We start from the raw sequence: 12,500 nt of genomic DNA on the forward strand, positions 1-12,500 counted from the left end.
GTTTGTTTCCTGAGATTAAGAATTCCTCATATCAGTGAGGTCATATGATACATGTCTTTCTCTGACTGACTTATTTTGCTCAGCATAACACCCTCCAGTTCCATCCATGTTGTTGCTAATGGCAAGATCGCATTCCTTTTGATGGCTGCGTAATATTCCATTGTATATATATACCACATCTTCTTTAGCCATTCATCTGTCGATGGACATCTTGGCTCTTTCCACAGTTTGGCTATTGTGGACACTGCTTCTATAAACATCGGGGTGCACGTACCCCTTTGGATCCCTACATTTGTATCTTTGGGGTAAATATCCAGTGGGGCAATTGCTGGATCATATGGGAGCTCTATTTTTAACTTTTTGAGGAACCTCCATACTGTTCTCCAGAGTGGCTGCACCAGCTTGCATTCCCACCAACAGTGTAGGAGGGTTCCCCTTTCTCCACATCCCCGCCAACATCTGTCATTTCCTGACTTGTTAATTTTAGCCATTCTGACTGGTGTGAGGTGATATCTCATTGAGATTTTGATTTGGATTTCCCTGATGCCGAGTGATGTTGAGCACTTTTTCATGTGTCTGTTGGCCATTTGGATGTCTTCTTTGGAAAAATGTCTGTTCATGTCTTCTGCCCATTTCTTGATTGGATCATGTGTTCTTTGGGTGTTGAGTTTAATAAGTTCTTTAAAGAAATTGACCCTCAACTCTATGGTCAACTAATCTTTGACAAAGCAGGAAAGAATGTTCAATGGGAAAAAGTCTCTTCAACAAATGGTGTTGGGGAAAAAAAAGTGAGTATGGTACTCTTAATACTTACAAACTCTTACCATGGGTAGATGGTTGGAATTGTCCATGGTGTGGACTCCAAAATAAAATTTAGCACTAATTATAATTAGAGATGCTGAAATCCCACTGTCAAATTCAAAATATTTTGGGGTAAAGCCTGAGAGCATCTCTATAGTTTAGGACATACATGATTGAGCATAAAGTCCATGAGGTAGGTACCACCTTATCTATGTAACTCCAGGAACAAAGTGTTTGCCCCATAAAAAAGTATTCAAAATAATTTTTAAAAAATTGAACTAAACTAATTAAACTATCCATTTCTTCTAAGACCGAGTTCTCTAACAGAGTAACCACCTGAAATGGGGTTTATATAAACTGAGATGTGCAGAAATTATAAAGTACACACTAGATTTCAAAGACTTAATATGAAAACAAAAACTGTGAAAAATCCCATAACTTTTATATTGATTACAAGTTGAAATGATAAGATTTGGATATACCAGGTTAAAATTATTTTCACCTATTTTGTTTTGCATCGATATGACTACTATAAAACTTTAAATCATATATATGACTTGCATTATATTTCTACTAGATAGCACTACTCTAAGGGAATTCCTTAGAGAATTCTTCAGTGTTCCACAGGACACTTCTGAAAAACTAATGCCTTATATACAAACTGAAAAAAAAAAAAACCCAAACAGTTCAGACACAAGTGACAAAGAAGTAATCTACCAACTTTGCTTCCCGCCCCCCCATCTGTAATGAAAAACTGCATTCTTTTTGAGTTGAGGGTATTATTTACATAAAATAATTGAAATTGGAGAGGTTTTCAATTGAAATGAATCTTAAAAGAACCAATCCAATACTACATACATAAGAAAAATGAACTCTTGGGGCGCCTGGGTGGCACAGTTGGTTAAGCATCCGACTCTTAGTTTTGGCTCAGGTCCTGATCTCAGGGTTGGGAGATCGAGCCCTGTATTGGGCTCCACACTCCTTGCAGACTCTGCTTGAGATTCTCTGTCCCTCTCTCTCTGACCCTCCTGCTCGTGCTCTAAAATAAATAAATAAATCTTAAAAAAAAAAAAATCCCTCTAGAGAGTTCAAATAACTTGCCCAGTATTTACATCAGTGTCTAAATGGCAAAGGGGGCAGGGGGGGGGGCGACATATAGCTCTTCTGCCATTTATTCTAGAACTGTTTCCACTTTACCCAACTATGGATAAAATATCACAGAATTGGGCTTCCAATGGCTTGAGGACAAAAACTACTACAACCTAATGGTTCTAATCCTGGCTGTAGAGTATAATCCTCTGGGAAACTTTGTAAAAAATATTGTGCCTGATCCCAATCTCCAGAGGTTAATCAACTATTTATTTTCAAAAGAGATTCTAATGAGCAGTCAGGACTCGGAATCCACTGACTTATGTTACCCAGAAGCAAGCATAGGCCTATTTTGAAACAACTTTGTAGTTACAATTCAATAAGCAGGTGACAAAGAAGAAAGCACTCTGGTTTTCAAGCCATGGCTGCTTCAAGTTGCAAAGAGAAACATCTGATGGTGATATGCAGCCTACAGGCATTGGCATATAGGTGAACTTGTTATCACCAGTCATCAGCCCTAATTGTTAAATATTTTGAACATCACTCAGAAATTTCATGTTAATCCAAGGAAACACAAAGAAGATGGTATTTTAGTGTTGGTCAGAATTTTAAGTTTAAAACCAATGTAATTCATTTTACAAATGAAGAAAAAGACCCAGAGAAAGAAATGTGACTTGCCAAAAGTGACAAGCCCAGTTAATAGAAAGTCCAGACTGGATACCAGGAGAACTCTAGAAATGTCTCCCCATCAAGTGCTTTGTGTGAACTGTGTGTTGCACCCCAATTAGAGGATTACAACCTCTACTTCCTTATTTAAATGAAATAGAATGGAATAGACTAGAAAATGTATTATTCTATGAAACTGTTCTTGTATACACATATGTACACAAAGTCATAAAATATATATATATATATTTTTTAAAGATTTTATTTGACAGAGACGCAGCAAGAGAGGGAAAACAAGCAGGGGGAGTGGGAGAGGGGGAAGCAGGCTTCCTGCGGAGCAGGGAGCCCGATGCGGGGCTCAATCCCAGGACTCTGGGATCATGACCTGAGCCGAAAGCAGATGCTTAATGACTGAGCCACCCAGGTGCCCCCATAAAATATATTTCTTAGTGTGACTATGGCAAAAAGAAAAGTTTAGAAAAAACTATATCCCATCACTCTGCAGGAGACAGGATCAACAGTCTCTAAGCCACAGGGACTTTCCCAGGAGTGCTCCAATGACCCCTTTCCAGATTAAACAATGCTATTGTTTCAGGACTATTTTATTTATTTATTTTTTTTAAAGATTTTATTTATTTATTTGACAGAGAGACACAGCGAGAGAGGGAACACAAGCAGGGGGAGTGGGAGAGGGAGAAGCAGGCTTCCCGCCGAGCAGGGAGCCCGATGTGGGGCTCGATCCCAGGACCCCGGGATCATGACCTGAGCCGAAGGCAGACGCTTAACGACTGAGCCACCCAGGCGCCCCAGGACTATTTTATTTAAAAAAAAGAATATAACAGGAAAAATCTTAATAATACAAGTCAAACCTTATAACAGGAGTAATCCTTTCAGTTTCCTTCACTGTATATGAAAAGAATCTGGTTCTCTTTTGCATGTTTCACATTTCGATTAATTCTGTTTTTCAACTGTAGGAGATAATGTTAGTTCATAAAAGTTACCTGGTGTTCTGCTTCCTGGAACTTTCATGTACAGTTGAACTGTGTTCATGCCCAGTATGGTATGACCAACATGGCTTAGAAGATTTCCTGCTGATACGACACGCACAAAAGCAGGAAGTTTAGTCAGCTCATGTAGCTGCAACTTCCATCTGCAATAAAATAACAACAGATCAAGAGTGAAATCCTGCTACAAATATTTGTGGAAGTTAGCCATTTCTTCAAAAACTTTGTGTCCCAATCCAAAAAACAATGAGATCTATAAATATTGTACTTTTGCATAGGGAACACTGAAATGCTTAATTTTTTCAATTTTTCCAAAGAAAACTTCCTAATGAAAAGAGGCATAAAAATTACTGAGTTAAAAACAAAACAAAAATACCGAGTAAATGAAAGAAAAAAACCTGACTTCCTATTTTTATAATTGCTGTAGAATTCTATTTTATAAAATTATTATACACTATTAGTCATAAAATGTAACTTTATGATTGTGTACTTAGCCTAGTCAGGGTCTTGATGAAAACCTGTATAAGAGTTTTAAGTTTAAGAAAATAACTTCATTGTAAAACCTAGCAAAAATAATTTATGTGAAACTTGTATATCAACTTGGAAAAATGACAAGGATGGAAAGAGAAGAGGAAACTGTAGACAATTCTCAGTCTTGCAGAGGATACCTCTTTGCATCAGTTCACAGAAATACTATGAAGACTTACTTTTTGTCATCAGACAGGTCAATGTTGGTCCCAAACTTTATGGTTTTAAAGGGTCCTTTCCTCCTCCTCCCAGAACTTAAAAAAAAAAGAGAGACAATATTAGAAACATGCCTTTTAAACAGAAATACTAAGTGGACATTAAAAATGACTTACTTATCTGAAGATGTAGATTCACTATCTGAGTGGTCTTTATGGTGACTTCTTTTCTCATTTTCTTCCTATAGATTAAGCAAAACACATTCTAGTTTAGTATTCCACAACCAGCTATCCTTTCCATCATGCAACTGTAAATTTCACACCTAGATTGATGGTATTATCTATGTTTGGAAGCTAAGTTTCTACAGGCCGCTTTCACATGAAAATTTCTTTAAAGACCACACAATAAATAAAAACCCAAGAAAAGTCAATGCTCACCACCCGTCGGCATGGTATCTGACCTCCTCAGCCACAGTTATCTTAAGAGTTCTTTCTTAATAACATTCTTCTATAAGGGGAAAAATCTATAGATTCTCATTCTTGCCCCATTTTTAAGAGGAGAGAATTTTTTTTTTTTTAATTGAGAGGCCTATCCATCTTGATTATAAATTTTCTAAACTAGCAGGGCTGTGTGGGTATGTATGTAACTATAAGGGTAGAAGATTAAGATGTTCTCTATTCTTGATTATGGACAAATGGAAGTTCTCCCTGGGTTAAATCTTTTCTTCCACAATGAATTATACACAAATGGTAACACATTTACAACATTAGTAAGGAAAAGAAGTGCTGCATAAATATAGGTGCTTTTCAATGCAAATATTACTACTATTATTTACAATTTTGGGGTCACAGATACAGTATCTCAATACTGTCCTACTATTCGAGTTAGCAATACTTAGTATATTTTGGCCTCCCTCCCTTTAAATGTATAGTTTCTAAACATTTGCCAAATTTTTCACATGTAATGGTCCATGCTGTCAAAGCACATAAAAAGGCATCTTTTCTTTGGTTATGGATCCCATCCCATATAAATACTCTGCCTCTTAGGATCTTTGCTTTTCAACTCCTCCTCCTTTGGTGGTTTCTTTGGTGATCCCTGAATCTTGCTTATTATTTATCCTCTTCTGAACATAATACTACCACATAGTTGAAGTATCTCAAAAGTTTGTCCATATGAGAGTCATACAGACAATGAATTCACTACAGCTCATTAAAGCTGCAGGACAATTCTCATTAGATGAATTTCTCTGTAGGATATAGGGAATGGTAGTGAGAAAGAAATACAAATACACAGTTTGCAGGTACAAATGTTGCCTTCATTAAAAATGTGAACTAGAGGCAGAATTTTAAAGAGATAAGCAAATCTAATGAATTACAAATTAAAGACTTGCAGGCACATATTAAGTTTTAGCTGTAGGATATGTACAAAACAACTTAGTAGTACAGACAAGTATTTGAGTAATACATTTAATAAACTCATTTTTGTGGATGTTTTATGTTCACTTTGTGGGAGAATTCACAAAGTACTCATTATAGTGCTAAAGGATTTTAGTAATGATTCACTGCTGAAATGACTGAGTCTTTTAATAATAATCCTCTGATTATTTTTCTGCTTTGGTTTTTAATTTTCCATATATTTTGAAATAATTTATGCCTCTCCCTCAGTTTTCTCTTTCAGACTGAGGCCAGTAAGAACAACACTAATGCTTCCTGGAGGCGTTATCTATCAGATAATACTAACCTGGTAGAGGAGAAAAATGGGAAGGCACAAGACTAGGAATTTTGCAAGCATAAAGCAATCTTGAGACTTACTTTATCCTCTGGTATCAGTGGCTCTCAATCAGAGGCAATTTTACCCTCCAAGGGATATTTGGCATGCCTGGAGACCTTTTTGACTGTTAACGACTGGGGTAGATGGTAAGGGGTGTGCTATAGGCATCTAGTGGAGAGAGGTCAGGGATGCTACCAAACACCCTACAATATACAAGACAGCCTCCCACAACAATGTATTATCCAACCAAAATGTTAATAATGCCAAGATTGAGAAAGCCTGCTTTAAACAGAAACATCCCAGGGATGAGGGAGACATCTCGTAACAATATTTACTTTATCAACCCATAGGCTTGCCTTGACTTTACTAAGAGCAAACTGCATAGCCCTTACATAGTATCTCGTGTAACTACAAAATAATGAGATGCTTACAAAAGAAATGTGCCCTTTCAAAATAAAAGAACATAAAACAATAAAACAGTCTAAAAATAAAATAATGTTCAAGGAGTAAACACTTACCCTCAATGATTCCTGGAAGGAGGAGGCCTGGTACTGTGCATATTTAGCAATTGTAGTATGAGATCGATTACTTTCACAATGCCAGATTTTCTTCGTTCCAGTAGGATCCCAGTTTTCATCTGCTGGCTGCAACAACTGTGTCCTCACTTCCACCATATGTTCATTGTTAGCTTCCACCAAAGTTTTGGTAGAGAAAAGTCCCAGGTCTTCATAAATAAATAAATGTAGTTAATAAATGAAAATTATATTTGGAATAATACATTAAAAGTGCTTTATGGCATTCTATCCGGTTCCCCTAAAAAACAACCAGGGCCTCTGCACAACCTAAACTTCGTGCCAGGTTTACACAACCAGACAATGAAGCCCCAGACCTAATCATCATGCCACCAGCAAAGGCGGAATCAAGGGGCCAGGCACTAGTTAGGAGGCTACAATCTTATTAGTAGCATTGTATTTTATCTTTCATTAGATAACCTAATGAAATTCTTTCATTAGATAACCTAAATCACAATTATATAATTAGACCAAAATAAAAGCTAAATTTAAAAACCACTAGTAAATTGCCAGGAACCAATATTGTCATTGTATCTTCACACTATGGATTAAAAAAGTGATACACAACCACACACACACACACACACACACACACACAAAGCCAGAAAATATTAAAATGAAAATGTGAAAACTGAAAAACTTAATAGAAATAAGTTTCTGCCACTGCTTTAAGAGTCACAGATAGCAAAGGAAATATAAAACTTTTTTCTTATTTAAAGCTTACCCAACTTAAGAGCTCCAGCAAGGCCACGTATTACTGTAACAGGGTTGTTTGGATTTGTACAAAATTGGTGTAATGGAGGAAAGAAAGCATCACGTTTATTTTCCAACTGTAAAATTAAAACATATGGTCAGATCTCTGGAAAACAGACCTCTTATTTAAATATTATGCCAAATTCATATTCATCATTTATTGCAATTTCAACAATGCACCCTGTAATTTCTATTTTATGTTTTATAGCATTTTATCACTATGTCTTTTGACCCTAAGTTGTAATTAGATAGTAACCACATACATTTCTCTTGTCCACTGTATCTTGAACAAAATATGCGGGAAGAAATAAAATTAAAACTTCAAAATCAAAGCAATTTAAATATTATTCAATTTTAAAAAGGAAGAAAATCCTATCACATGCTACAATGTGGATGAACCTTGAAGACACTATGTTCAGTGAGAATAAAGCACTCACAAAAAGAAAAATTGTGTAAAATTTTACTTATATGAGGTATCTAATGTAGTCAATTTATAGAAACATAAATTGGTGGTTACCCAGGGGCTGAGGAGACCAGGGAAAAGGGAGTTGCTATTTAATGGGTATAGAATTTCAGATTTGCAAGATGAAAAGATTCTTGAGAAGTGTTTTGCAACAATAAGAATATTACTTAACACTACGAAGTGTATAGTTAAAAATGGTTAAGATGGTAAATTTTATGTTATGTGGGCTTTTTCCTCACAAAAAGAGAAAAGAAAACCACAAAAGGTCAAAGTGTTTTTAAAAATAATACCAAAGTGAAAGCAAGCTGAAGACCCATAAAAGATAAATCTTAATTTTGCATTTCCCTCTCTCAGCCTTCAGTTTAAAGGTTTTATTACACATCTATCCCAGTGCTTCTCTTACATACTAAAGGATCAATACTGGTTGGAGGAAGGATTAATACACTATTTGGCCTCTAGAGGGCAAAAACAGGGCCAAATCCCCAAAAACAAACTTTATAGTTTAACATTTTTTTCATTTGGGGTAGAATTGGGAGGATGGAAGGAAGTGGGGTAGGAGGACCTACTTGGGAGAAATGTTTAAGAGTTTCTTTGAACTTTTATCAACTTCCTACATCAGATGTCTAAATGTTCTTAAAGTAAAACTAACATCCGGTTTTAAATAATCTTTTAACATTCTTTAAAAAAAAAATGACATACCTATTATCACATTTTATGTTTTCAAATGCCTTTTTTGAAGGTAATGAAAATATATAGTTTTGCAGATGCATAAGCAGAATGAATGTTAAGGTCCATACAACTAGCAGAATGCAGATTTAAAACCCAGCATAAGTTATACTTTTAGGTGGTTTTTGCCTCATACCATTCAAAATTGGAGGCAGTAAGAAGTATTTCTCACTACTCTAATGTAATCATGGTTAATAACTGAGAAGGCATGTTTTAAATGCTATTATGAAGTCTTTCTGAATACATCGTTTTCCCCCCAAAACATTCAAGCTACTGCCAATAATTTTAATGTTTCCTAAAGGGCATCCATATTAACTTAAAGCAAGATCTTATGAAAGACAGGTAGGTGCAAACACCGGTTTAATTTATGTCTAGTCAGTTAATTCAGACTCACATAAATACTAGGTGTAGGTGGATTCAACTTGTCCTTTGGCAAGGGAGGGTATGGTGAAGATGGCGGTCTTGGAGGTGGACATTTATCCAATAAAATGCTACTGTTAGATAAGCCATTTTTACCTAGATTCCTTAAAAAAAAAAGAAGAAGGGAGAATAAATCAGCTGTACATTTATTTAGAAAACAGAAAAAAAAATCCTGAACTAAGTACTAATTAAGTTACTGGGCAGCTGCATAAATCCAGGAGATTTGGATCTATCAGAAAAAACTAAGAACAATTATTAACTTCAGCAAATACTTAGTTTCATTCCTCTATTTTCACTAAAGTAATAGAAAAAATACAACACATGAATTATTGATGACATTCCTTATTTTGCTCCTAAATTTCCAATTTATTTTCCTCACCTAAGGAACAAACACGAACTCCAATTTCCTCTCCACCATCTTCTACCATCAGAGTCTTTCCATTAAACGTTAAAATAACTTGACCAAAAAGGTCTAGAAAATAGTAAAAATAGAATACGTCTTTCTTCCTATGTCTCATCTCAGCAATTATAACCAGAATATCTTTGTGATAATTCTGAAACCGGAAAGATCTGTACCTTTTTTTCCTCTCAAATCTGGAAAGAATTTTCTGTGTAACTCCCTAATAAAATTCAGCAAGACTCCAATCTACTAAATTTTATGGAAATTATACCAGTTATTTTTAATAAGGCATATAACTGCTATCTATTCTCTGATATTCTATATAATTATTACTTAGTAGTAGTTGGGGTTTCTTTTCCTTTAATGGGTTGAAGTATCATGTTTGTTAAGTTATAAATTCTTCAAATATGGCAGAATTATTTCCAAATTGTAACTCTTTTAGTGTTAAAAAAAAATTTTTTTTTTCCTACTTCTTAAAGTCTATATCCAACTCAGAAAATCAGCAAGATGTAATTTTGAGCTTTCGATTCATTCCAGGTTAACTTCACCCAATTATTACAAGTTCAAAAATAATCAATGCATTAAAATAGCAAGTACTTTAACACTACAATTTTAGTTAAGAATTTGAAAATTGTAATTATGGCAGGGAGTTAAACTTAGTAATTTTACTTACTGAAGAAGGAATTAGCAATTTTCATCATATATTATAGAATACAGGTTGAAACAAAATTAATTTCCCTTATCTTGCTATGTTTTTGCCAAACTGAAAAAACCCTTACAAATCAGCCTGTTTGGGTTGGCATTAATGAAAACTAAGGCTTGAAATTCCACTGCTACAAACTTTTGAGATGTTACATTAAACAGGATCATGGATGTCACTTTCTTAATTTAACTGTAACTCTAAGTAAAAACAAAAGTGTTCATGGCAGGTCTCAAGGAATGAATTAAGTTTAAAATAACTGATTTTTTTAAAAAGTATGTGAAATAGTTATTAAAGTGAAATTTTAAGTTCAACTAACAATTAAGGCTAAAGGTTAAATAAATGAATATTCTATCACGACATCTCTCAACAAAGCATGAGTGTCCTCTACATTTAAAGATAGGCATTTAAGCTTTTAAATTTAGGTATAAAATCAGTACTAATTTATAAATTCCATGGAAGTAGAAAATAGGTGGTTGACACTGGTAAAGAAACAATTCGAGTATTATCATTAAATCAATGCAAAATAAACATTCACTTACAAGATACGAATAAATAATTAGTTTGCATGCTGAATTGTATATCTGCCACTCTTTTAACTTTGGGATTTAAACAAAATATGACTCCGAATACATAAAATTTGTTTTCTAGAGCAGGAGATGAATGGACAATATAGTAAATGATTAATATTTTAAGGAATTGGAAGATACGGACCACGCATTAAAACTACCATAAAAGAACATCTCATACTAATTAAATGTGGCACCAAAATTTAAGCTTCTACAACATTCTGGACATTTAGAGATGAGACTAGAAAACAGGGTTTGATAGATTAGCAGAATTCTGCCTCCATCATTTCTACAGTTCTGTAACAAAAGAAAAAAGGGAAATGGGAAAGTATAATAATGAAAAATACAGCTGCTTTTATTTTAAAATAGAAAAGAAAAAGGTAGAGAAAAGAAAAAAAAAGGTGAGACATGACTAAGGGAACGGATAGTGATTGAACCACCAAATGTTGCAATTATAATTTTAAACCATAAAAGCAGCAAAGGTATTGTAATCGCCTTTTGATGTATAGCACCTAAGATGAACCAAACAAGAATAACCAACATCTTAAAAAGGAACTATATATGTGAAAATAAGAGAGTAGTCAGAATAAACCATGTAATCAAATTGAATCCAGCAGTTTACTATTGTATTACAAGACTCCCTGCTTTTTTGAGGCCAAGTCTGAAACAAACAGGAATTTCCCTGAAGGAATTCATGTAGGTAGTTGTCTGTATAGTGACTATAAGCTTTTTCCATTGAAAATACACTTATCAGTCCTAATACAAAGGACAGAACTGTACATAACAGGAAAAGACTTTATCTTACGAACATATAAGTAAACAACACTGTTTATAGTACTTCAAAGCTAGGGTAATGAAACTAATATAACAACGCAAAGTAGAGAAAGGCATTGAAGAAAAGAAATACTATCCCATTTTAAATCCTTTCTCTCATTTTGAAACTTTCCCCAAGCAGAGTAGGAAGCAATTAGTCATTGCCCAATTCTTTACAATATTGGCTTAAACTTGTTTCACATTTACCCATATCATTTGGTAGATAAATGAAGAAGTGCTCTGTAAGTAAACCAATCTACGCTTTAATTATCTTTGGTTATGAAGCTTCTAGACCAGAGACATCAAGTCTCTTGAGCCTAAGTCACTTTCCTCTTCCAAGTTCTGGAATCCTGCCCAGCAGACAGGACATCACCAACAGAACAGAAATGGTAAACCTGATGCCTATCATTTGCCATCTTGACTTTTCTCTTAAGATTTGTATCTCTTCTAATTTATCAGAGCATCTTTGGTCTCTTCATTAATAAACCAAGGCCTATAGTTACTGAAATAACACAAGCAAACACAGGGATCCATAGTGTTTTGATGTATCAAGCCACTTACAACTGTGTGTGTGTGTGTGTTTATGTATATATAAGATGCATAATATGTATATATAAAAACTCACACATATACATAATTAAGTCTCTGTAAAAAGGCAAAATTGTCTTTTAAGAGCTAAAAGCTAAAAATAAAACTATAAGAATGTGCTTAAAAATTCTGAAGTAAATATTTACATATACCTAAAAGGTGAGATGGAAGATTATAATCTTTAATATATTAAGAAACAGAGTCACACCTAGGTACCCACAGCATATGACTTTATTAATAAAAACTTAGGGTAACTGCTACTATACACTGTTTATAACTTGCACTTCCATGGAACGCTTTAACATTATTTCTCCAGAATACCCTTAGGTCCCATACAGTATATGATATTAGTTTTGGACCTCTAAATTTTCCCCCATTTTCTAGCAACTGTCCTGAGATTAGAGAGAGTGGAAGAGGGAGGAAGGCCCTGCTCCAGCAGAGTGGTGGCAACAGTATCTAGGAAACAGGACAGAGGCCCTAAG

General features: G+C 34.6%; 1 protein-coding gene across 10 annotated transcripts in view; it reads right to left on the reverse strand.

Moving 5' to 3' along the window:
• KDM6A (lysine demethylase 6A) overlaps positions 1–12,500 on the reverse strand; it is a 199,156-nt gene that overhangs the window by 30,917 nt on the left and 155,739 nt on the right. For all 10 annotated transcript variants that reach the window (XM_081808961.1, XM_081808960.1, XM_081808966.1 and 7 more), the window contains 6 exons: positions 8,923–9,052; positions 7,311–7,416; positions 6,533–6,738; positions 4,421–4,485; positions 4,268–4,342; positions 3,558–3,706 (listed from right to left, as the gene is read on the reverse strand). In XM_081808961.1, the coding sequence (XP_081665087.1) occupies positions 3,558–3,706; positions 4,268–4,342; positions 4,421–4,485; positions 6,533–6,738; positions 7,311–7,416; positions 8,923–9,052 (731 nt within the window). The remainder of the gene's footprint in view (positions 1–3,557; positions 3,707–4,267; positions 4,343–4,420; positions 4,486–6,532; positions 6,739–7,310; positions 7,417–8,922; positions 9,053–12,500) is intronic.

Source organism: Leptonychotes weddellii, chromosome X (assembly GCF_054177405.1).
Source record: "Leptonychotes weddellii isolate Sample4059 chromosome X, ASM5417740v2, whole genome shotgun sequence".
In the NCBI taxonomy this organism is placed as follows: domain Eukaryota; kingdom Metazoa; phylum Chordata; class Mammalia; order Carnivora; family Phocidae; genus Leptonychotes; species Leptonychotes weddellii.